Source organism: Eschrichtius robustus, chromosome 13 (genome assembly GCF_028021215.1).
Source record: "Eschrichtius robustus isolate mEscRob2 chromosome 13, mEscRob2.pri, whole genome shotgun sequence".
Classification (NCBI taxonomy): Eukaryota; Metazoa; Chordata; class Mammalia; order Artiodactyla; family Eschrichtiidae; genus Eschrichtius; species Eschrichtius robustus.
The window spans coordinates 64,425,911-64,451,127 of NC_090836.1; the positions used below are offsets into that span (position 1 = coordinate 64,425,911).

General features: G+C 44.2%; 2 protein-coding genes across 5 annotated transcripts in view; one reads left to right on the plus strand and one right to left on the minus strand.

The window, feature by feature from the left end:
• The window catches only part of ZDHHC17 (zinc finger DHHC-type palmitoyltransferase 17), a 128,860-nt gene that overhangs the window by 99,344 nt on the left and 4,299 nt on the right, over positions 1 to 25,217 (plus strand). The gene's annotated exons all lie outside the window — the stretch shown is intronic.
• CSRP2 (cysteine and glycine rich protein 2) lies at positions 5,650 to 24,389 on the minus strand. Of its 2 annotated transcripts, XM_068560294.1 has the most exons (7): positions 24,286 to 24,389; positions 22,344 to 22,475; positions 13,844 to 13,956; positions 10,952 to 11,120; positions 7,317 to 7,446; positions 6,548 to 6,641; positions 5,650 to 5,956 (listed from the first exon to the last, which is right to left on the minus strand). In XM_068560294.1, the coding sequence occupies exons 3-7, from the start codon at positions 13,953 to 13,955 to the stop codon at positions 5,880 to 5,882; spliced, it is 582 nt and encodes a 193-aa protein (XP_068416395.1). In that variant the 5' UTR covers position 13,956; positions 22,344 to 22,475; positions 24,286 to 24,389; the 3' UTR covers positions 5,650 to 5,879. The 2 variants fall into 2 exon arrangements, with proteins under 2 accessions (XP_068416395.1, XP_068416394.1); XM_068560293.1 differs by lacking the exon at positions 22,344 to 22,475.

Consider the following 25,217-nt stretch of genomic DNA (forward strand, 5'->3'; position numbering starts at 1 on the left):
CCTTTCCTGTTGTTCACATGATTGTTTATGGTTTAATTGAGAACCCAGTGGTATTAAACAAATATTTTCAGATTGGACTAATCTTCATTTCATAATTATTTTACTGTATTGAAAGTAATGCCTCCAGAGCTGTGTAGAACCCAAGTAACAATATTTTGAACAAATATAAATAATAAAGGAAATTCTACTGTAAGCCCTCCCTTTTCGTTCCAGTTAGGTACTTTTCTCCTCTTTATCTTCTTGTCTGGACTCCCCAGTCCTTCCCAGATTGGTAGATTGTACCTATGATGTAGATGTCTGGTTCTAAGAGTTTATAGAGATAACTGGAAACAAGTGGTACATACCAGGACAAGAAATCTTAGCTTCAGGTCAGAAAGTAAACCTTCAGTTTCATAAAGTTCTTGGTATTAGAGTTTTCTATTAAATATCTTTATGTGACTATTAAAATAGAAAAATCTGTAATTCCAAGTGGAAACTTCAGAATGTCCCTTGATCTAGGTCAGCTAAGTCATAAACTCAAGGATACCAAATGTGCCTCTTAGAAAACTCTTTTTACCTTTGAATTGGAGTATGAATGTTTTGCTCAGATAAATTTTACCAGAATATCTCTGTCATCAGATATTTACTTGGATTGGAAAATACTTCGTAATAGCAGTGTTTCTAGTACTAAGTAAGAAAGAGGGATTATTTCCATCCAAAGCATTAGAGAGCCTCATTGCTGCTGCTGCTGTTTCTTGGATCTGTAGGTTTACAGTTGTCATCAAATTTGGAAATTTTTCAGTCATTATTTCTTCAAATATATTTCTTCCCCCCTTTCAGCGAACTCCAGTTACACGTATATTAGGCCACTTGAGATTGTCCTATAGCTCAGTGATAATTCAGTTTTTAAAATTCTCTTTTTTTCCCCAGTGTTTATCTTGGATAGTTTTTAATGTCTTTAAGTTCAGTTAAATTTTTTTCTGCACTGTCTAGGCTGTCATCAGTACTATTCAGTGTATTTTTTTTTTTTTTTTAAATTTATTTTTGGTTGTGCTGGGTCTTCGTTTCTGTGTGAGGGCTTTCTCTAGTTGCGGCGAGCGGGGGCCACTCTTCATCGCTGTGCGCGGGCCTCTCACTGTCGCGGCCTCTCTTGTTGCGGAGCACAAGCTCCAGACGCGCAGGCTCAGTAGTTGTGGCTCACGGGCCCGGTTGCTCCGTGGCATGTGGGATCTTCCCAGACCAGGGCTCGAACCCGTGTCCCCTGCATTAGCAGGCAGATTCTCACCCACTGCGCCACCAGGGAAGCCCCTATTCAGTGTATTTTTTTTTTTAATTATTTACTTATGGCAGTGTTGGGTCTTCATTTCTGTGCGAGGGCTTTCTCTAGTTGTGGCAAGTGGGGGCCACTCTTCATCGCGGTATCGTGGCCTCTCTTGTTGCGGAGCACAGGCTCCAGATGCGCAGGCTCAGTAATTGTGGCTCACGGGCCTAGTTGCTCCGCGGCATGTGGGATCTTCCCAGACCAGGGCTCGAACCCGTGTCCAGGCAGATTCTCAACCACTGCGCCACCAGGGAAGCCCTTCAGTGTATTTTTTATCTGCCACATTATAGTTTTCACCTACAATGTTTTATTTGAACCATTTTTACATCTTCTGTATTGCTACTTAACTCTCTGAAAATAGAGTACAGTTATAATGAAATGTTTTAATATTCTTACCTGTTAATTTTCATATGTATGTCAGGTCCGGATTGGTTTTGATAGATTTTTCTTCATCATTATGGACTATATTTTCCTGCTTCTTTGCATGCCTGGTAATTTTTTTTTTTTAATTTTTATCTATTTATTTATTTATTTATTTATTTATTTATTTATTTATTTATTTATTTTTGGCTGTGTTGGGTCTTCGTTTCTGTGCGAGGGCTTTCTCTAGTTGCGGCGAGCGGGGGCCGCTCTTCATCGCTGTGCGCGGGCCTCTCACTGTCGCGGCCTCTCTTGTTGCGGAGCACAAGCTCCAGACGCGCAGGCTCAGTAGTTGTGGCTCACGGGCTTAGTTGCTCCGTGGCATGTGGGATCTTCCCAGACCAGGGCCCGAACCCGTGTCCCCTGCATTGGCAGGCAGATTCTCAACCACTGCGCCACCAGGGAAGCCCCATGCCTGGTAATTTTTGATTAGATGCCAGACACTATGAATTGAGTGCTGGGTATTTTTTTATTCTTATAGAAATTCCAGAGCTTTGTTCTGGGATGCAATTATTTGGAAACTTTGATCCTTTCAGGTTTTGCTGTTAAGCAAGATTTGTTAGGCTGGACCAGAGCAGTGTTCAGTTCAGGGTTAATTATTCCCCATTACTGAGGCAAGACCTCAGTAATGTACTGAGGTCTCCATCCAAAGCTCCATGAGTCACACTTCTCAATCTCACTGGTGAGAATAGGCACTATCCCCAGCTCCATGTGAGCACCAGACACCATCCTCTCTACATCTTTCAGGTGTTTTTTTCCATAATCTTGGGTAGTTACCCGGCATGCATGTGCAATCAGAACACAGCTGAAGACTTGCAAGGTGTGGGGGCGGTTGGACGGTGCTCTACGAATTCCTGGGGTTCTTTCTCTGTGCAGCTCTCTCCAGTCCCTCCAACGCTAGCTGCCCTGGTTTCTCTGGACCCTCAGCTCTGTCTCCTCAACTTGGGGTGCCTTCCAGCTCCCTCTGTATTCTCCCTCCTTAGACTATAGCCTGGAAACTCTCAAAATCCCAAGACTGACCTCATTTTCTCCGTAACTCTCCTTTGTTGCCTATTGTCAGTAGTTCTCAAAACCATATTTTTTCATGTAATTAGTCTGTGTTTTTGATTGTTTCAAGTGAGAGGGTAAATTTGGTTCCTGTTATTTCAACTTGACTATAAGTAGAAGTCTGAGTTAATACATTTTTTAAAAATTTTGTTTAATATATGGAAAGTAATGATAGATGTAACTGTCATGAACAAAAGCTTTTTGGGGGTCCTCAGTAATTTGAAGAATGTAAAGAGTTCCCAAGATCAAAAAGTTTGAGAACCAGTGGTCCAGGCCGTCATTTCCCAGTGCTCCTTGAGTTGTTCGTGGCTCCATGGACAACTAATTCAGTGCAAGGCTTTCTTCAAGTTAAAACAGATGCCTCAACTACAAGATCTCAAGGCCTTCAATCTGCTAGCATGCAGTGTGAATCTGCATGAACACAGATAGACGGCTGTAACGCTCCCTGAACTTAACTGATCATGAAGACTTTTTAGAACTACAGTTGCCAGCAGTCCTCCCTAAATATACCAGACCACCACAAGGGGCCGAAAATATCCCAAGCGGGTCATTTTTTTTTTTTTTTTTTAAGTTTTATTGATTGATTGATTGATTGCTTGATTGCTATGTTGGGTCTTCGTTTCTGTGCTAAGGCTTTCTCTCGTTGCGGCAAGCGGGGGCCACTCTGCATCGCGGTGTGCGGGCCTCTCACTATCGTGGCCTCTCTTGTTGCAGAGCACAGGCTCCAGACGCGCAGGCTCAGTAGTTGTGGCTCACGGGCCCGGTTGCTCCGCGGCATGTGCGATCTTCCCAGACCAGGGCGCGAACCCGTGTCCCCTGCATTAGCAGGCAGATTCTCAACCACTGCGCCACCAGGGAAGCCCGCGGGTCATTTTTAAAACAAAAACACTTCTTTACCATGCAGCACTTTAATATCACATTTGGATTACTTTGGGGCTACTCTGTTGACTTACCTCCAAATGATGAAAGTCATTCCTCCCAGAACAGAGCCTGCCCAAGGCCAAATTCCCTTTTCCACTCCTAGAACCACTGGAAGCTAATTTTATGGTTTTGGAGTAGCTGTTTTGCCATGGCTCCCAAATTAAGAATAAATTTAATTCTGAAAGGAGGGTCTAAACTTTATCAGGCAGAAATTTCAAATTACCGGGTACCTGGCAACTTCATGTAGAGTATTTTCCTATCAGATATCTATTAGCATCTCCAGTACAATTTGGGAAACATGGTAGGATGGGAAATGTTGGCTCTGTATGGGAACAGTTACAACATTCTGGATATCTACAGCACTGAATAATTTAGTGGTTAAAAAGGCATTTTTGTTCACAGATTTGCAATTGAGGACTCAACATAACTCACTTTGCTCCACTGGGTGTCAGCCGGGATGGTTCAAAAACTGGGGACTGGAATAGCCTGAAAGCTTACTCACTCACATGTCTGTTAGTTGATACTGGCTGATGGGGAAGATCTTAGCTGAGGTTATGGCTCTAATACTTACATGTGGCCTCCCCATGTAGTCTGGGCTTCCTCAAAACATGGTGGCTGAGTTCCAAGAGTAAGCATCTCAAGAGAAAGAGGCAGGCAAGAGCTGTGTTGTCTTTTCTAACCTAGCCTGGTCCATTATACTCTGTTAGTTAAAAATGAGTCACTAAGGTTGACCCTTATTCAGAGAAAGGGGAATTAGACTCCATCGTTTGTTGGAATGTCAAAGAATTTGTGCATGTGTTTAAAACGACCACAGAATGAATCAGAAGTTACTCCGTAAATCTTCTTCAGTTCAGCCCAGTTCCTTTATTGTTAACTTCCCCAGCCTGCTTACCAAAAAGACCCTCCCCTCTCCCACGGTGAAACTTGCCTTATGGAACATGTGAAGTACTCAAGGCTATGATATAAATAACCATGAATTCTTTCACCTGGTACACCCTCAACTGACCTTTTCCCACCATGTTTCTGCTTTTTTTTTTTTTCTTGTGAGGTCATATAAGATTAAGATGTATTCACAGATTAGGCTGGTTCAATTTTACAAATACACATTACAGACTAATATCACACCCTGCCGCTGAAAAATAAAGGGTTGGATTGAGTCTGGTAATGAACTAAAAGTTTCTGGAGAAATAATGAAAATATACCTTATATAGTCTGATACTCCTTTTCTCCCTGAGCCAGCTGAATGTGCCAGGACAATGCAGCATTCTTTGCTAATTTTGCAGAATTGAGATTTGTGAGAAAAACACAAATCCTCAACCCAGTTTCCAGGATTAGTAATTCACTATCAGATGAGAGTGGGGAGTCTTTAAAAAGTCACACTGAGCCTCAGATTCTATAGTTGTCTGTAGGTAGCTGTTTATAATGATCTTTAGATCGAGATAAATCAAAAGAATTTTTAAGTGTTTTAACAGTGTGCCTACCCTGGGTCAGCGTACCTTTCTGAGAAGCTTGTTAGGAGGGCTTCTATGGCTCCACCCCTAGAGATTCTGCTTCTCTGGGGCCTAGGAATCTGCCTTGCAATACTCCCGGGTGACTCCAGTGCAGGTTGTCCAGGAGCCATGCTTTAGGAAACTGCTCCCAACAAGAGAAGAGCAACCACTGAGCTAGAGTGGGGCAGGCAGGCAGGAGTTCTGCACTGCTGAATTAATTGCCAGCTCTGAAGAGCCGGAATGGTGGAGCCTGTTGCCTAGCAACCCTCACTCTTGAGGCACACGTGCCAGCTTAGAGAGAGCCATCTTTTCCAACAGCTGTAATGCAAACATTAACCTGGTGAGTCAACCGCATAATGGGGTGGACTCTCTTTAACCAATAAAAATGAAGGTGGGGACCCAGATGATTTACCACTAACCGACATCACAGCACTCCTCCAAAAGGTTAATTGAAAGACACTGAACACTAAATTAAGCTGAAGTTTTATTTAAAATGTAAAAGAAATGGTTCTTGAAATGCTGATGAATAAAGTGAAAAGATATAGTGCTCTCTTCCTACTAGTCAGCTGGCCTATCCAAGTACAGGGCAACATACAGTACTTAAGTACTGGTAGAATTTCACAGTAGTTTAGTGTTAGATTATCTGTGCCTAGATTATGTAGAGCTTCTCAGTGTGTGATGTTGGTTCTGGGTTTGCACCTCTACTGAGCATGAACAAGGGCTCCTGCTCCTTGGCCATAGCCAAATCCCTTGGGCCCAAAGTTTTTCGCATAGCATCCTACAAAAGAAAAGGGAAGAGTTAGTGCACGTCCATTAAGCTTTGCTTAAGCATTGCTTAAGACTGATGTATCAACAGACATCCGTAAATTGAAAAAGCTGTTGGCTATGCCAAGAAGAGTTCAACTTATTTAAGGTGTAGAATGTGCCATGTAGTAACTATGTTAAAGCTGCAAAGGTAAGTCCGAGTCTTCTGGTTCCCTAGTGTTCAGCTCATGGTCCCAACTGAGTTACAAGTATGCAAATCGGGCCAGACAAGTTCTATACTATTACCTTCATATATCCATATGCTTTGCTTAAAACATTAAGCTGAAAGAAGACTATTGTTTGTTCTTATTTGTAGGCGAGTTTTAAATGACCAGGAACTTAACTTACTGTATCATCAAAAATGTTCTGTGGTTCTTCTGTCACCTGTAAGCGTCTCTAGATCTTTTATTTTCAAATACCCAGTGGCACTATCCCACCTCTTCCCCATTTTCAGAGTGCTTTTTGTCCTTTTTTTTTTTTTTTTTCCCCCCGCTAGTGACATTTCCTTCACTAACAGCCAGTGTGAGATACCCATATGGACACCAATAACTGAAGTTAATTTTACCTTTACAATAGATTTCACCTTCTTTCTCAGTCAGAGTTGTTGACTCAAGACTCTTCCCACACTTGGCACATCGGAAGCAGTTTTTGTGCCAGGGCTGGAAGAGAGGAATGAGTAAGTTTAGATGCTGGCACAGTGGCTCAGGAAGATCAACCCAAAACAGGCTCCTGACTACTGTGGGGCAGCCCCAACCAGAAGGCTGAAACTGGACCCTCTACATGCTTGGTTGCCTGCAAAAGGGCTGAGTTCAGACTTCATCCACAGAAGACCTGGACCTGGAGCTGTGCCACGGAAGGGCCATTTCCCTGAGAGCTGTCTGAAACCTCGCCGCAAGCCCTGTGTGCTCCTTTGAAGACCACCTCCTTTACGGTTGAGAACACTGCAGCTCAAAGAGGTGAAGCGGTTAAGCGACTGCTCCAAACCAAATTAGCATCAGGTGCCCTAAGTCACTGCTTTATTGTTTTTGTTTTTTTCCCTTTCACTACACTGAAGAACCTGCAGAGTCCAGGTTTGTTAAGCCTGGCCTTGTCAGTTAACACCTCCAGGAGCGCCCCCTATGAAAACAAGGTTCTTTTAAACACAGATGTGATTTGTCAAATAAGGGCATCACTTCAAAAAATTAATGATTCAGATGGAAATTCGATTAAGAAAAAGTTTAATTCAAGGCATTTATTTATAAGGCAGAGCGCCTGAGTGGGCTGCGGAGGGGCCTGGGGGAGAAAGGTAGTGGAGAGTAGTCATCCGCTGCTATTAACTCAAGACGGCACTTTACCTTTCCAGCTCCAATGATCTTCTCGGCAGCGTACACAGAATCCCCACATCTGGAACACTTCTCAGCACCTCCGTATTTCTGAGCAAATTTAGAAGTGTTTGGATTTGTCGTAGGCCTGTGAGGTTGAACGCTTGTGGAAAGGGGAGAAAAGGAATTAGGCAAGATTTTCCAAAGGGCCCTTAATAAGCCTTACAAGGCAGACACAATAGAACTCTGGGACTTAATTGCTATACTGTCCCTTGGCTGGAGGCCTCCACAGGCCAGTACAGGGGAAAGAAGAAAGAAGAAATAAATATCAGGAGCGGGCCAGTTATTATTTTGACCTATTTATGGGCTCATTATTGTTACAAAAAGACAGACAAGGCTCCAAACTTAAACGTCTGTCCCTCTGAGTCTAAACTCATCAGAATTCATTGAATCTCCAGTGCTAACCTCTCCACTAAACAATTATGCTGTGTTTTATGAAAACCTACCATAGCACATATTTTCACCCCACATTCATATCATTATTATTATTATTTATATTACCACTGGAATCAGCTAGCTTTTTACTTCACAGAAGATAGAAAAAATCAGTAGTAACTTAAGCAGTTAAGTTCTGCACATAGGTCAGCTGACTTAGGCAGTAACTAGGAAAATTAAGTATGTTTTACAGATTACTTAATTCCCCAATATATTAGGGGAAAGTATGAGTAAATTACATTTTTCATGGGAAAATATTTTAGAAAGTTTGCCTATTACTCTGTGATCTGTTTATCTTTCTCTCTGTATAGCGTACTGTTTTTGTCACTATTTACAGGTCACTAGGTAAACCTTGTTTTCCTCTCACTTTCTGTAACTTTTTTCCATTCAATACGTAGATGTACCTACCATGCAGAACACCATTCTAGGCTCTGAAAAGATTTAAAGGCTTTCCTAAAGCCTTACAAGTAGGTTGAGCAGATAAGATGTGACAACAAGAGTTAGCACTCAGCAAAGGGTAGCTAAGTGTCAATTTTTCCTACTAGGAGAACAATTTCATCCTAGTTATATTTTATTAAATAGGTTACATACATATTTAAAATAAAGTGTTAATTTAGGAATACTGCCTTTTCATAAAGCAGTTTATTCAAACTTTACATGTATCTTTAATATCTTCATCTCCACTATATCCATTTTTTAGTCATTTAATGGTTTTCTACACTTCCACCTAAGTTATTTAATATACAGCATTTCTTGAATCATGTTTGATGTGGCCACTGGAAATCTTATTCTAAGCAACAAATACCAATTCCCAGTACTAATTCACAGGACTGAACTTTCCATTGTCCCTAATATGGGCATATTTTTAAAAAAATCTCCACAACCCACTGTATATATACAGTCAGCCCTCTTTATCCACAAGTTGTGCATCCACAGATTCACCCAACCTTGGATCAAAAATATTCGAGAAAAAAATTCTGGAAAGTTCCAAAGAGCAAAACCTGCATTTGCCACATGCCAGCAACTATTTACATAGCACTTGCATGCTCAGATTTTGTGTCCGTGGGGGTCCTGGAACCAATCCCCTATGGATACCAAGGGACACCTGTACTTACTTTTAAACGTGATCTTTAAAAGCTATTCACAATGATATCCAACACTTGCAGTTAGGAGTTTTCTAAGAAAAATTTCCAAATCTGCCAATCATATTAAGAAGAACTTTATATGGATTATCTCCCACCTCCCTTCCAACAACCTCAGAAGCCATGGTTAATTGCTACCTCATATGGCAGATGAGGAAATAGCGGCTTACATTTAAATAACTTGCTGAAGGGCTAGAGAATTAGTAAATTGGTGAGCCTGAACTAAAAAATGCAGGTCTGCCTCAATGAAGATGTTTCTGCCCACTCAGTGCTGCCTCTTCAAGAGATCCCCCCGAAGCTGTTTGGTCCCCATAACTTTCACAATGACCATGTGCCAAAAGGGCAGCCCAGACTGTAGGTGCTCCCAGAGTACAGTCATTAAGAGGGGCTTCTGGAAAAGGAAATCCCTACACCTGGTCCTGCAGGATGAGTAACATGTGGCCAGGCTAAGAAGGGGAAGAGGCAAGGACACAGATCAACACAGGCCAGCATAGAAGGTTGGCTAATTATTGGAGAATATGGAGAAGCAGGAGTAGATAAAGAGGAGGGGCCACTGGTCTTTGTGACTTCAACACTATGGCCACAATTACTGATTCACTTTTGGGGTCATGGATGAGTTTTGTTTGGGGGGAACGTGTACAGGTTTATGTGTTTGAAATAACATCTTGGGAAACAAGAATAGATTTTTAACAAGTTGGAAAGGGAGAGCAGAACAAGAACGATGAACTTTAACAAAGTCAGAGGTAAGCTGGGGTCCTGCAAGTGACGGCATGCAGCAATGAATGAGTCAGCCCTCATACAACCGATGCCCAGCAAGGCACCACGGCTCAGAAAGTGAGTGTGGAAGAAACAGGAGAACAGAGAGGTGGACCTCGATGCAGGACAGCGCACAAGTATGCGGGCCAAAAGGACAAAAGTTCAAATCCTGGCTCTGCCACTTACCTGTGTGAGCTGAGCCTTAGTGTCCTATCTATAAGATAGGGACAAAGTAACTCAACTCAGTTACTGTGAAGATTATATAGAATGAACATAAATGTTCAGCAGACGCCATTTCAGGCATACCATAATGCGCTGTGCTTAAGATCATAAGCTTTGGAGTTACACTGGGTTAAGTTTCAGGCTCTACAATTAACTAGCAGTGTGACTTAAGGCAAATCACTTAATTCTCACTGTCTCACTTTGTTCTTGATTAAGATAGGAAACCCTACCTTACAGGGTTGTGAGGATTACATGAGTTACCATATATTATTGCATGGTGTCCAGTCTACAATAAGGGCACAATTAATGGCCTTGTCCAAGGAAAGGCCATCTTACTGGCGTATTACACAATTTTGGCCTCTTCAGTATAAAATGGATGTGAAAAATGTGAAGTTCAAATGAGGGAATTAGTGAGTCAAGAATAGGAATTAAATTCCACATGAAGAAATTATGTCTCAGCGTGAATTACTAAGTGAAGTTTAGCAGATTTAGCACTTTGCTTACTTTGGTACCGAAACCTTTAAAATTTAGTAACACTAACCTCTCATAGAATCAAATACAGGAAATAATTTCCATTTTTAAGTAAGAATTGTAAGCTAGAGAAAAGTAATTTCTTGGTGAGGAAACATTCTTACATGGAAGGACTGACTGAGGAATTTTCATTGACTGCTTAATTGCACATGAGAAATGCATCTCATGATTCCGATACTACATTTCTCCATCATTTGATTTCATGATGTCTGGTCTTTGAAGTGCTGTGAAACGGAAGTAAATTTAAACCACTTGCTTTTGAGAACATCACAACTCCTTGATACACCTCATAATGCTATAAACCGGGGCTGGAAATCACTGGAATAATCAATAAGAACCTTGCCAGGTCCAAAACTGTCCATTATTTCAAGCTTAAAGAACAGTCATTAGTCTATACTAGAAAATCTGAGTCATTGTCTTTGATTCTTTCAAGCTAAAAATCTGGAAACTCCCAGATTCCCGTTCACCAAGCAACATGAATTGCCACCATGCCTTCCTGAAGGTCACGTGGTCTTGACTCACCTCTCGGGCTTGATGCCCAGCCTCTCGCCCCGGTCCATGTTGAGTGTGCCCGCGCCCTGGCCATACCCGTAGCCTTTCGGCCCATACTTCTTTCCATAGCAGGATTTGCAGTAGATCTCGTCATCGTGAATTGCCACTGTTGTACTATCTAAATTTTTCCTGCAAACCACTGAGGGGGAAAAAGTTAGACTTTAAAAATATGCCAAAGATTGCCTTTTTCCTTAGAACAATGGTGGCGCTGACACAGGGCCTAGAAAAGGTAAAGGCGGAGGCTCTCTCACATTCCTAGTTTATTCTCTGGTTCCCAAAAGCCACTGGAGAGCACCTGGACGGCTCGCTACGTGTGAGGACAATTTGCGTTCCTCCATGGATATGATGGTCATTTCAGAAATACATTCGAATTTTAACATCCTGAAGCCTCAAACTGTTTAGTAGGATCTGCCTCCCAGGCAAGGGGGAGAGAAGTTTCCAAGATGTCTACAATTACACGAACAAAAGGAACAAAACTAGCGCTTTGCGCCCAAGACCCTTGCTCCCAACCTTCAACACTCAATCTTTTCGTCCCCTTCATCCAAGTCTTAAAGAACAAAAGGGTAGGAGCGCCTTGAGCGAGCTGCCTCTGCAGCCCCTCCTCCCCCAAAAGCACCCCCAGGGATTAAAAACGGTTTTAAATCCAGAATTCTAGTTTTCATCGCTAGTTTCGAAGGGAAAAAGCAGTCTTCTTTCATCTCGCCACCGGCTTCTCCAGCAGTGATAAGTATGTCTGAAAATCGTCAAGTGGTTTAAAGTCTGCATTTGTTTTCCCTTCAGTCCCAAAGGAGCACACATTCTTTCTTGATGGATTTCTTACCACATTTCCACGTATCCCACTTCATAAAACTGCCAAATGTCATCATGTTTTATCCAGACGTTATTTCACTTTCTAAGACTTCAATTAAGCTTGAGAAAAAAAAAGACTTGTGAGAGAGCTCACTGGAAGCACAGTCGGGCAGCAGGAAACCCAAGATTAGTGCAGTAGAAAAGGGGATTCCCCCCGCCCCTTATTTAAAAGAGAGGGAGAAGCAAAAAGAGGAAGGACAGAAAGAAGGGCCGGGAAAGGCGACTAGCTGGCTGCTTCAGAGTAGAGTTAAATGATGAAGTTTCTATTATCTTAGACTGAAGTTTTCTCTGGTAGGACAGAAATGACATCATCTACTTTGAACCTTGCTGTTGAGGTTCAAGTACTGAAATATATCTGCTTAAAGACAGAGTTAACCTAAAATCATACACTGCTGAAGAACAGACGCCCTTAACAGACAGAATAAATAGAAAAACTGGTTTTAAACACATGTTTATTAACCAGAGCAAGTTTAAATATATGAAATTTTTACTAGAGAACCACCCCTTTCCCCCTAGGCCTTATCCGTATTCTCTGCAGTAAATTCTCCTAAGGTCTGCAAACTACTCTGAATTATTTCCTTAAAAGGCTTTAGTCAGCAGAGGCACATATTAGGAAGGAGTAATAAAGAGGACCAGTAAAGACCTTGACATTTAATAAACACTGACTTGACTACGGTGTAGACATCATGGCTTAACCTAGAGGAGGAAACTAAGAACAATTTCTCAAGTATTTACATTTCCTCTTTGTTCACATACTCTCTTGGTTGCAAAGCTGCTGAAAAATACGGATTCCTTAAAAAAAAATTAACTTCTAAGAGAAGAAATGGTTAAACCAAATCTGAGAAATGCTAGCTATTATGGAGGCGTACATAGCAAACATTCATATGTTGTATTTGTATTCTTCATAACTGCAACTCTCTGTTGTCTGTTTCTGGTCGTCTGCAAAGCAGTTGCTGTATAAAAAGGTCCAGACGCCTTAAATGCTGGTGCCTAGAAGGAGAAGGACAACTAAAATTTGTGAGGGAAACTCTTTCTGAAGATTATTCCTTAGTGTAACCAGATTTCTTTTTAACATAGGCAGTTTCTAACAGTAATTTTCACTGCACAGTACTCTAGATATAGCGGAGAGCTGCACGGATGGGTGGGTTCCTCACATAACAAATCCTTTGTTCGAGAAAATTTTGTCATTTGAATCAGAAGATGATTAATGTTGAGCTTCCTGAAGCGGCTACTCTCCTGTTTTAAGACTGAAGACTTGGTTGTCCTGAGAAGGAATCTGCCAGGGAGAGGGGGCTTCTCTCCTGTTCCCTTTCTCTCATTATCAGGTACTGACCATCGTTGGAGCAGACGCCCACGTGCTGGTTCGTGGCCTACCTCCTGTCTGTACCAGCCACAATGGTAATTCTCTCTCTATAAACAACAGTAATTCCCCATCTACTTCTATGGGATTTTCATATCCTACGTTCCTTTCCCTCAAATTTAGGACATCAATAACAAGAAATAACTCTGAATATTCACTACCAGAGAAGACAGAATTTGAGCTTCTAGACACGTGAATTTCAACTAACAGTGTGGCGAGAAACCAGCCAGTTAGGTTTCAAAGAGAAGGAGCCCCGCCAGAACGAGAAAGCTGGCGCGGATGGGGAGTGAGCCGTTCGTTCAGGAATCGGAGCCAAGCCCCTGGGATGTGCCAGGAACTGTGCTGGGTGCCAGACTATAAACAGCCCCGAGGTCTCGGTGAAGCAGGGGAGACAGACGTGACAACAGATGAAGTACAGGGGGTGCCAAGTGGAGGCGAAGCGCTACAGGGGCCCAGAGGCCGAGGGTCTGGGTCGCCCCTGCTGTCCTTGCTGTGAGGCTGAGCGCTTGCACTGTCCATGGGGACAGACAGACAGAAACCACTGGGGCTGCTAAAATCATCTTTGTTAACAAGACCACAGTTTCTTCCTGAAATCGGTGAGCTGAAGCTCCTGACACACGAGTTCTGTCCACGCGAGCGCGGGGGAGACTCACTGCACAGGAAGCAGCAGCGGTGGAAGCTCCGGCCATCGCACTGCACCTCCTCGGCGTGGTACACGGTCCTCCCACATGCCCCGCACTTGTTGCCACCTCCCCAGACGGGCATCCTGCAGGAAGACACAATCGTTAGGACGGGCCCCTACTGTACGAGACGTCTTACACGCTCCCTGGAGGGCTTTTTACACCCAGGGGACAGCAGACAGCGTTGGTTTCTTTATAACCTGCCCTGGCCACATCTTCAGAAGACCTGCGTTCCTCCAAAGTGACCTCGTCTCACCTCCCAGATCACAGCCCTCACTAGGAAACGGGCTTGTCGTGTACAGGTTTTTTTCTCCTACGGAACAAAGGACCTGCATTTAGTACCACAGTGCAGGTCGCCAGGCACAAAACAAACTGCCGCCAGCATCCACGGGAGTTGAGAAAGCAGTGTAGGGAGTGGAAAGGCAAACGCTGCCCACGCCCACCCTGCAGTCGTAATGAACTGGTTTAAAGCTCAGCTGAAGAACTTAACACTTGGGTGGAGGTTTTTACATGTTTCATTCACTGTAACATCACCAAATTCTTCACCATAGAACATACACGAGCTATGACACACTTCTAGGGAGGAGGGAAGTGCTGGACGGCCCGGCAAGATTAAGTTGTATATTTTCTGCTCAAGTTATGAGAGATTATAGCATAAACACTTGTTTCTCTGACTGGCACACTGCATGGCGGGAGCCTGGCAGTAACCACAACAAACACCCATCCAGATGGCTATCATTTAAGTTTCTGTGCTTCACTAATCCCAGTGTCCTGAAGTCCAGCCGACGACACGGTTGGTTTTCCCTCTCTGGTGGGCCTGTCCGTCCACACAGAATAGGCTACCAAGTTGCCTTCCTGGCAAAATGAATTGTTTGTTGACTGTGTCAGAATAACCTCTGAGCAGTGTGGCCTGGGGGTAGAACTCGAAGTTTAAATCCTTGGCTATCTTGCTGTGATGTAGGGCAACGTGTTCTCATCTCCTTCGCAATGAACTGGTCTCCCTGGACCCAGTTTAAAACACCTAGTTCTGAATGGCCAATGTGCTCAAGTGCCTTTGCCAGTACAGAAAGTTGGCCTGCAGAGACAGCGTGTTATGTCAGACCTGCCCTGAGTGGTATCTAAAAACACAGTAGAAGAATTCCTTTCATCCCCACCATCATTTCCAGACTTCCCTTTGCTGAGTGCCATTTGCAGCCCTTGGCTGTTGCGTCTCCTTGGATGAGCTTCTGCCTCTCTAGTAAACAGCTAGCTAAGAAGGCTGAGACGTCCTTACTAACTCAAGTCTGGCTAGAAAAAAAAAAAAAGGGACAAGGACAGCTGCTAAGCAAAAGGCTGAAGAATCTTCAGTCCTTAAGATAAAAAGGAGGGTGGAGAAAATTCCTATCCCACTTGCCCATCCTACGCCATTTCGACAATCCAGAACACAATGACTTCCTAAACACTGAGATGAGGTCTTTACACAAGAAAGATTTACAGAATTAACCACTGTGTTGGGCATCCTTCTGGGACACAGCCTTCTCTGGCCCCTCTTCTGGTGATACTTTCCCCGGATTTTCTCCAGGGAAGCAACAACCGTCTCTTTCTTGGCACACGTGGTTTAGAGAAGTACTTATTAAAATGTGGTCTCCTGGTGACAGTCCACTGTGCTGGCTACCAATCCCAGACAACATTCAGATAAGCGTTTAGAAAGTTTTCTACAATTTTACGCCACAACAATCAACAGCATGATCAGTGGACTCATCTTGTTGGACAGAGGACAGTCAGATAATCAGGCTGTATTTGGAAATTAAAAGAAAAAGAATGGTCCTTTACCACAGATAGTTTGAGAAGCACTAGTTTAGAGGGTGTGACTCTACCCTCAGTTCCAGGGCTGGACATGGCGATGCATCACTGCACTCAGATGAGTGCATTCCCCCTCCTGCCATGGCGACTGGTTTAGGAATGGGCACAGGACCCCAAGCCAGTTCAATGGAAGTTAAACCTGGCCTTGGGTTTAGAACTGTGCCAGTGCGGGAGTGGAGTTGTTAGCAGCTGTCCGCAAGAAAAGAACCTAAGAAGGAAGCCAGCACAGAGGAAAAGAGAGAGACTAGTTCAGATAGTCTTTAGCCGCGCCTTGTTGTATCCTGTGTTCTTCAATTATATGAGCCAATAAATTCCCCTTTTTAAGCCTTTGGGAGATAGAGCCCCTGGTCCTAGAGACAAACAAGAACAACACACACAGACACACAAAAAGACCTGACTGATAACGACTAGTTATCCCTACATTGTTGGCCTCAACTTGCAAAAAGCCTATTTCCCCTGTTCAGACAGGAACAGAGTCGTTTCTAGGGTCCACAAATGTTACCAGGCTCCTGTGAAGGCATCCATATAGGATCGATATCCAGCAACAATGGAATATATTTGCAAGCTTTCCTTTGGTAGTTGCATAAATCTCTTATTCCTGTCCCTGGAGACTGGTGCTCTATTGCACAATGAAACCTGAGCCCGGCTATAGAACCTGACACAAAACTTGGCTCCAGCGCCTGCACTGGCTTGAGTTTGGAGTGCAGTTAATGATACTGACTTTGCCCCATGGCTCCAAAGCTACCCGTGTTCTGGAATGCTCACAGATACAACAGACATCTGCTGGAAGTATCCCATGATTTCTGAGGAAACCAAACACCAAACCCAGACTTGCAGGTAATGACGTCACAGTGACTTAAAATCAGATCCCAACCATCAACAGCCCAGCTGGCTTTTAAAATACTTTTATCATCAAGGCATTTCTCATCATGTTAGAGAGTATCATCGTACCACCAACCTGTATCATAATTACTTTGGAGCAATCACCAATAAGGAGCCAGACTTTCTATCAAGACAAACACTATCCTCGGTTGTCTCTAAATAACATTTAAAAATACATAAAAACTAACTCATCACTCTGTGTTACTCTCTCTGCTATAGAGCAACTTGGACTTTTAAAAAAGGAAGAATATCTTCCCTTTGCTTGTGTAATTCAGGGTTGAATTCACCCCTTGTAAGTCAAGTCTGATTCCTACTGGACTTGCCACGCCAGCCAAATGTGAATATGTCATCTTTTCGGAAAACACCTATCCAATACCTTTTCAGCTTACCATTTTAAGAGCTTCTTTCCTTTGAGGGTGGGGACCACAGCTCTATCTTCTCCCACACCATGATGCAACCAGAGTGCTTGGCATATGTCAAAATGTTTCATTTCTGTTGTTTTAAGGAATCCATCCTTTTTCAACTTGTTTTTACTCTTCCCAATTTGATCTTATGCTTATAAAGACAAAGGTAGCACTGCCCTACTTCTCTGTCACATTCTTGGATTCTCAGTAAATCCAGTAAAATTTCCAAGTCATTAACTTTTTAAAAGTTCCACTCAGTCTAAAGGCTTTCCTAAGGATTTCTGAATAACCCGCTCTGTGGGCCAGGCTAATGGTGTAATAGGGCATCCTCAGAAAGCTTCAGCTGGATTTATGTTTTATTTTTTAAGCAGGATAGTGGGTAGTTAGGTGTTCCTTACGTTATTCTCTATTTTGTATGTCTGAAATATTTCGTAACGGAAGGAAATATTTCATAATGGAAGGAAGGAGGGAAAGGAGAGATGGAGGAAGACATTGATTTAGACAGACCTGGGTTAACTTCACTATTATAATGGTTGTGCAATGTTGGGCTTAATTTTCTTATCTGCAAAAAAGGGGGGAAAGGTAGCTCTGTCTACCTCACAGAGCTATTGTGAAGATAAAACACAGTAAATAAATGCCTTGGCAGACATCCGATAACTGGTGGCTTGAGGATGGGAGGGGCATCTCATGCTGTCCATCCTGCTATCAGTACTCCTACAGGAAACCCACTGACTAGCACCTATAGAACACAGCTCAGAGCAACAAACAGTAAGGGAAAAAGTTATCTGATTGGTCACTCATAAACCTTTCTCTGAACATTACAATGCACTGCAAGTATAACAACAGTTGCACTTGCGGGGACTAAGAAATGAAGTTCAAATTTACACTTTTAGGGTGAACCCCTATGCGTGTTTGCTGAATTTGGCAGAGGGAAATGGGACCATCTTCCATTTCTGTCACTCCTGGCATTGCTATGCATATATTAAAAAAACACACACACACACAAAAACCCAAAGCTTCATTTTTCCTACAAGCCCTTGGCTGCACTACTCCACAACAGCTGACATTAATCACAGCAAACTGGATTTGCACTGAGCAATCTGGGCTGCATGCCTTTCCCCGATCCTATGCATTAATTTACAAAATGGTAAGAGGAGAAATAAAACCCCCCGTTACACACACCTCGCAAAAGAGGCCAAACATGGGCCAATTCAGTTTTTTTGTCTTGTTCTTTGGTTCTCATTGCCTGAAAGAGCTCCAGCACTAGGATTTATCCACTGTGTTGGATTAAAAAGCTTGGTTTACATCCAAACACCTATGTGCAGTTTCTCTTTGCTGCTTCTCCCCAGTCTAAGACACCACCCAGAATCAGTAAGACTTAGTCCAAGAAGAAAATTACTATAGTCTAAATCTGAGTCACCTTGCGGTAAAGTTAGCTCATTCTCTAGATAACCAATGACCACAGGGATCATTCTCCCCACCTGTGCTGCGCTGACTGCCTTATTTTAGAATCAGAATGACTCAAACCCATGAATTTTGAGCCTACGTGCCGCCACTTGTAATTTAAATTAACTGGTCTGATGCCGAGTGAATCCGTCTATAAACCCAGATTCTAAATGCTTCCAGAAGATTTGACATCTTATGACTACAGGCAGGGCTTTGTTATTATACAGAATCTTTGTTATTATGCTATAACTTCCCAAAAGGAGAATCTACTATAAACCAGTTTCATCTTTTTTTTTTTTTAATTTTATTATTTATTTATTTATTTATTTATTTATGGCTGTGTTGGGCTTTCTCTAGTTGTGGCAAGCGGGGGCCACTCTTCATCGCAGTGCGCGGGCCTCTCACTATTGCGGCCTCTCTTGTTGTGGAGCACAGGCTCCAGACGCGCAGACTCAGTAACTGTGGCTCATGGGCCCAGTTGCTCCGCGGCATGTGGGATCTTCCCAGACCAGGGCTTGAACCCGTGTCCCCTGCATTGGCAGGCAGATTCTCAACCACTGCGCCACCAGGGAAGCCCCTAAACCAGTTTCATCTTGAGCCACATCCAGAGGGGGTCACCTGTTAAAGAATATGTAACTGTCCCCAATTACAATGATTTTTAAAGAGGCCAGAGTTTGACAGCTGTAATTAATTGGAAATTAAGCTGCACTCAATGCCCATTCTAGAAAGGTTTTCTTCTGCAACCCAAACTACCTGCTTAGTCTACTTCCCTTATCTGAGTGAATACCACTGAGCCAAGGATAGGACTCTCTGTGTCTTAGTGATGGGCTCCAAGTTCCATTTGGCTCCTTCTACCAAAGCTAAGTCCTCAAGCTGGTCTTCAAGAGAGCTCGGCCTCAGGATGAACTAAGAAGGTGGATTTTGGAGTCCACACAGTCTCATTTCCCTCATGCGCAAAATAAGGGTAGCAGAACCTTTCTTTCAGAGGTGTTAAGAAAATGAGTTGAGAAAATGCTTACAGTTGGCATTCAATTATTGGCCGCCTTTATCATCAGTATTTAGCAATGTTCAGTCTTTGTCATCAATACTCATCTTCTTCTACCCACCTCATAGGCCATCCATTCCTTCAGTATGCCCCTAATCCCTGTACATCAGGAAAACTGACTTAGCTCCCTCCCTCCCACCCTCATCCAGCTAACTCCCGACTTCGTTTCTGAATCTCAAGTAATTCTTCCAGGGTAGGGGCAGCTAATAAACACTGTAATGCTGTACTGTTTATGAAGCTCTCCAATAAATCTATTAATTCAACATCTTATAAGCCATATCCTGGGTTGGGAGCTGAGGGTAAAAGGGTAAAGGAAGGGTGCCTGTTTCTCAGGGAGTTCTACTTTGGTGGTAGAAGTATGTAAACAAATAACAGCAAAATAACCCAAAGCACAGAAGCGTGTAGAAGGGGCTTTGGGAAGTCTGTATGGTCTATTGATAGAGGGATGCCAGAACAGTTTCATCTTGTTGATTGATAGTGGGTTCCTGGAGCTATGTTGGAAAAGATTCTGGAGACCAGTCAAGGTTCCACATTAAAGATCATTGTGGTTAATAATGTCTGCCATAGAAACTGCAGTGCACGTGCCACCTCTAAGACATTCCAGGGATAAGAGAAAGAGTGTGGAACTCAGAATGAGACAGATGTAAGCTTGAAAGTCAGTTACCAGCTCTGTGATCTTGGCCGAGTTCCTTAACCTCTGAGCCTCCATGTCTTCAGCTATAACTTGGAAATGGATGAGCGCTCTGCCATAGGATGGTTGTAAGGATTTAACGAGATAACATTCGTAAAGTACCTGGCAGAAGCCTGTGCTCCACAAATATTGGCTTCCTTTTCCTTCAGGAGCACTAACGGGCCTGATTATGGTTACCAAACGTTCAGCGGTTAAGTGACTTGCTCAGGTCACTGACCTCCAAAGATGCAAATCTAGGCTCAACCACTCATGTCTGACTCCAGAACCACAAGCTGTCCCCCAAACTCCCATATCTAATTTAAGGGTCGAGAACATTCAAACCCCCTGAGCGTGATCAGTCCTTGAGCTATCAGCTTACACGCAGGAACACCTTCCTCGCTGGCCAGTCTTCATCCATCCACCTAGCAGTTAGTAAGTGTCCTCTACGTGCTAATCTCATACCCAAACTGCTACTTTCAACCAAAAAGTACTCTCTACCACTCCTCTCTGCCAACCAAAGTCCATCCTCCTACTGAGGGAAACCTCCCTTCTATCTAATAAGCTGTCCTTTGTGCACCTCACCCTCACCATTCATTACTAATTCTATATCCTGTTGCCACTCATGTCTTCAACTCGGAGGACAGCTTGACACAGATTTGGAGACCAGCTGTCAAATCACACATTAGAACACAACTGCGCTCTCGGCTCGGGCACTCTGACCTCCACCTGCCAGCCCCAGATAGCCACAATCCGTGCAAACTGCGAGCTATTCAATTATTCAAACAATTTAATGTTTGTGTGATTTTTACATGGAGTCGGACTGAGATTTATATGCCAAGATGACTGTTTATTTGCCAAAAGATCTTAGGCTGGTTATCTGATCTGCTCGTTTTCTCATTTTAAAAACAGGGATACTGCTTATTTATGTCATAAGGCAGTTTTGAGATTGGACAATACATGTAAAGCACTTCGAATAATGCCTGCCACATGATAAATAACAGTAATTAGAAATACTTACGTAAAGCCTACTATACCTATGTTAAGTAGTCCTCTTATATTAACTTAATCCTCATAACAACTGAAGTAGGCATTATCATTATCTTCACTGCATGGGTGGGAAAGCTGAGGTATAGATTATTAAGTGGCTCATAACTGTAAAACCAAAACACAATTACAATTCAACTTAAAAATACCAGTGAAATTCAAATAGACTATACTGAGTTTATTTGACTGATGTTTCACTAAAACTAAAACACTGCTAGCAACACAAATATAGTAGTGACTGATATGGCTCTAGCACAAGTTCTTTTAAATTGGGTATTTTCTGTCCTGTTGTGGGAGGTATGCAGCTTTGATTCTGTCTTCGCTTTTCTCTTCTGGAGGAGAAGCCACCATGAAACCTAACTGGGAAGTCATATGGCCCTAGTGTATTAAACGGTATGTGTCCTCTTATTAGTCAAGGACAATTAGTAGTACTGTTGGTACAAACAAAAAAGCAAGGAACCTGATATCCTTTGCAAATGATTCACAATATACTTCTTTTGCTTCTTCCTCTAAGACTTACACTAAAATGTACAATTTTTATAATCAGAATTTGTGCCCAGCTCCTCCACAATCCAGTTTGAGAAAACTCCCCTAGGTCAGTCAGGGTTCTTAACCTGGGGTCCACAGATTCCTTGAAATTCTGGGGATCACTGAACTTGGTACCGTGTACTTTATTTTATGCCCCTAAAAACAGTTTGAGAAGGGGTCCAGAGGCTTCACCAGACTGCCAAAAAGTTCCATGACACAAAAAAGGTATTACCATCCTAGGTAATCAAGACCCCAAGTGTAGGGAACCCCACCCAACAGAGCACAAGGGATGCCACGCAAATACCAGCCCAGGAAATGATACAGTTGAGGAAACCTGTGAATATCTGTGAAGGGAAGAAAGCTGGCCTCCAGGCAAGGCCTAGGCGATACTGTTCAGAGTCAGCAGTCTTCTGGAAGAGGCTTTCACTGATAGCTGTTTCCCCCTATATTCAACAAAGTGCAGAAAGGAGTCCAATTACAAGGAACCTCTCCCAAACTGGGCTGGGTTTTATACAAGGAACAGCATGCCTTCCGAGAACCCCTGCAAGGTATGTGCTGTTACACCCATTTTACAAGATGAAGTAACTGAGACCAGAGAGTAAAATAACTTGCCTAAGGTCATCAAACCAGTGGCTGCTGAAGCTGGGATGTGAATTTGGGCCCAACTGGTCAGTCCTGTCCTTCTCACCATGCTATGCCTCCTCTCCTGCTGTGGGCTTTCTCTCCCCTGCTCATCTGATTTACCTGATTTTTGACAGAGAAGAAAAATTAGAGGCCCAGATGTCCACATTTAGTGGCGGCATCAAGGCTGGACCCAGGCTTCTAAAGCTCATTTATTACTGCCCCCTCTAATCTATGCCAACATTCTTGCTTTTTTAGTATAAAACACAGTTTCCTCAAAATCCAAGTGAGTTGGCAATTTCATCAGGACAGACCTCCAATGAGTACTGCTTTCAGCCCAGTATTTGGCATATACCAGTATCAATCAATATTTGTGAATACATTTGGAGGAATCCATTAAAAAACTCATGATAGAAACTGTAGATCAAATCTGCTAATATTTCTGTTGCTTGAGTCCAATTAAATCTTTGTTCTCTACAATTGCAATCTTACTCATTCCTTCATTCATTCATTCAATTAACCAGCATTGGCTCTGGTCCAACGGTGTGTTTAAGACACCCAAGCCAAGCACTGTGAATTTCAAAGACTCATGGGATACAGACCCCCGTGTCTACCTAACTTCACTCTGAAAGAGCAAAGGAAACGAATCCAGGGTAAAAAGAACCTTGAGAAATATTGGTAAAGTATAAGTGGCAGTCAACTTCAGAGGGCAATGACCAAGGAGACAGTGTGGAGGGAGACCACAAAGGACTTAATAAAATTTGTTCTCGTTTGGTATGCAGTTTTCAACGTATGTGCAACTCACCCTTTAAAAATCCATTGCCCATCTCTTTCCTGAAAATTTGAGTCAAATTATAGCCAACTCTGTGGCTGTCCTATTTGAATTCTTGGCATTTTTTATAAGTAGAGTTTTAAAACAGGTTAACTAGAAAAGTTAAGAACTAAAGAGACCATTTTTACTGCCGAGTTAAAAAAACTACCCAAAATAAAAAGTATTTATAAAATGAAAAGGAAAAGGAAAAAGTCTGGTCTGCAGACTGAGAATAAAACAGGTTGAACATTTGGGGTAACCATTTAAACAAATATCGTTCTACAAACGTCCTGGCTGGGGGCGGGGGGGGGGGCAGGGCAGACGTGGGTGTCTCCCGACTCAGAAAACCCACCCTGCCCCCCCCCCCGGGGACTGCCTACGTGGAGCTTTGGAACCGAGGACGTGATTTGCAGGACCTGTTGCAGAATTTACAACCAAGCATTCTTGCTTTCCCGGTTTGTACCTGAATGGTAGAAAGTTCCGGAAAAAGCTGGGAGTGATCAATATGACGTTTCACTGCTGTGCCTTCAACATTTAAGGTTCAGCGCTCGGTGGGCAGAGACCACCAAACAATGGGGATACCAGGAGCTCTGTACCGCAGCAGGGGAAGGATTCCGGGCTCGACAGGCTGGGGGAGCCCCCTCCGCACCCCCAGGGCTCCGAACCAGCCTCTGGGAAGGTCGCCCTCGGCGTGCAGCACACTCGGGGCACAGGAGACCCCGAGACTCGGATCCCGCCCTCCCCTTTGCGAAGAGAGAACGCGCCACTGGAGGAGGGGGCCCTAGGCTACTAAGAGGCGGATTAGCAGCCCCGCGAAACTCTCGATCCCACCTCTCTCTCCCAGAGAAACCGGGATGGAGGTCGCGCACGATTATTTCTCTGCGCAGCGGACCCGGGATCCGAGAGCAGGGCTGGGGCGGCCACGGGGAACGGGGCAGGTGTGTGGAGATCGGGGCGCAGGGGTGAGGAGGATGGCTAGGGGGACCAAATGGGGACCGCGATGGGGACGTCGGAGGAGATGAGAGGGGGCGCCGGCAGGGCGGCCTCCGCATCCCAGGAGGCTGAGGGAACCCCCACCCCCACCCCCGGGGTCGGCGGAGACGCCCGCACCTCCCTACTCACTCGAGTCGCAAGCAGGACCACGCACCGCGGGCGGAACTAGCGAGAAGCAGTCGGAGAGAGCGCGGCGTGAATCCGGGAGCCAGGACGCAGGGAGCGCCGGTACCTTTTCAAGCCCCCTGTGGGCGTGGCCTGTGGGCGCCCCGCCCCCACTCCTCCGCGCCCCGCCCCGCCGCGCCGCGCCGCGCCTGACCGATTCCCGGACCGGCTCGGAGGGCGGGAGGGGGGAGTTGCTCGCGGCCGGGCTCTGGGGTAAAGACAGAGAGACAAAGGCAGAATCCCGCCTCTTCCTGCTGCTTCCCGCGCGCCCAGCATCTTCCCACGTACCGGGACCGCTCCCGCCGACTTTACTCCTCTCGCTCGCAACGGGAGCCCGCAGTTTCTAGAAGTGGTTAACCGGAGCCGGGAAAGGAGGCTTCCTCACCCTGCGGAGAGGCCGGACGGCGGGACTGTCCCGTTGGGAAGCAGCCCTCGCTGCCCTGCGACGTGCCCTTCCGACCGCGGTTGCCAATTCTCCTTCAGGAGGGAACAGTCCGAGGTCGAGGAGTTTCCAGCAGTAGAAAACCGGCCAGATCGGGAGTTTCCACCACCCCGTCCCGTGCCTTACCCTTATAAGTAAACTCAACGGGATTAACTTCCCCCGTGGACAAGTATCCGCTGGCCCGATTTCCAGCTTCTGGGAATCCGCAACCTTCCTGTTCTTAAGGAGCAAAATTTCTCATCTAGACTAAATAAATGACGTTACCAAAAAAGCCTCATTACTCAAGTGTTTTTTGCCTTTCCCACCATCGCGGGGCACGGCTGCACACGCTGCTGAGGCGGTGCAGGGGGGCGGGCAAACCCACCCAGAAACCCGAGCGCCAAAAGGCCTTGGGATTACATTTGTCGGTATCAGAAAAGTCCAGGGACAGCAATGACAACCGAGGGGACCTAAT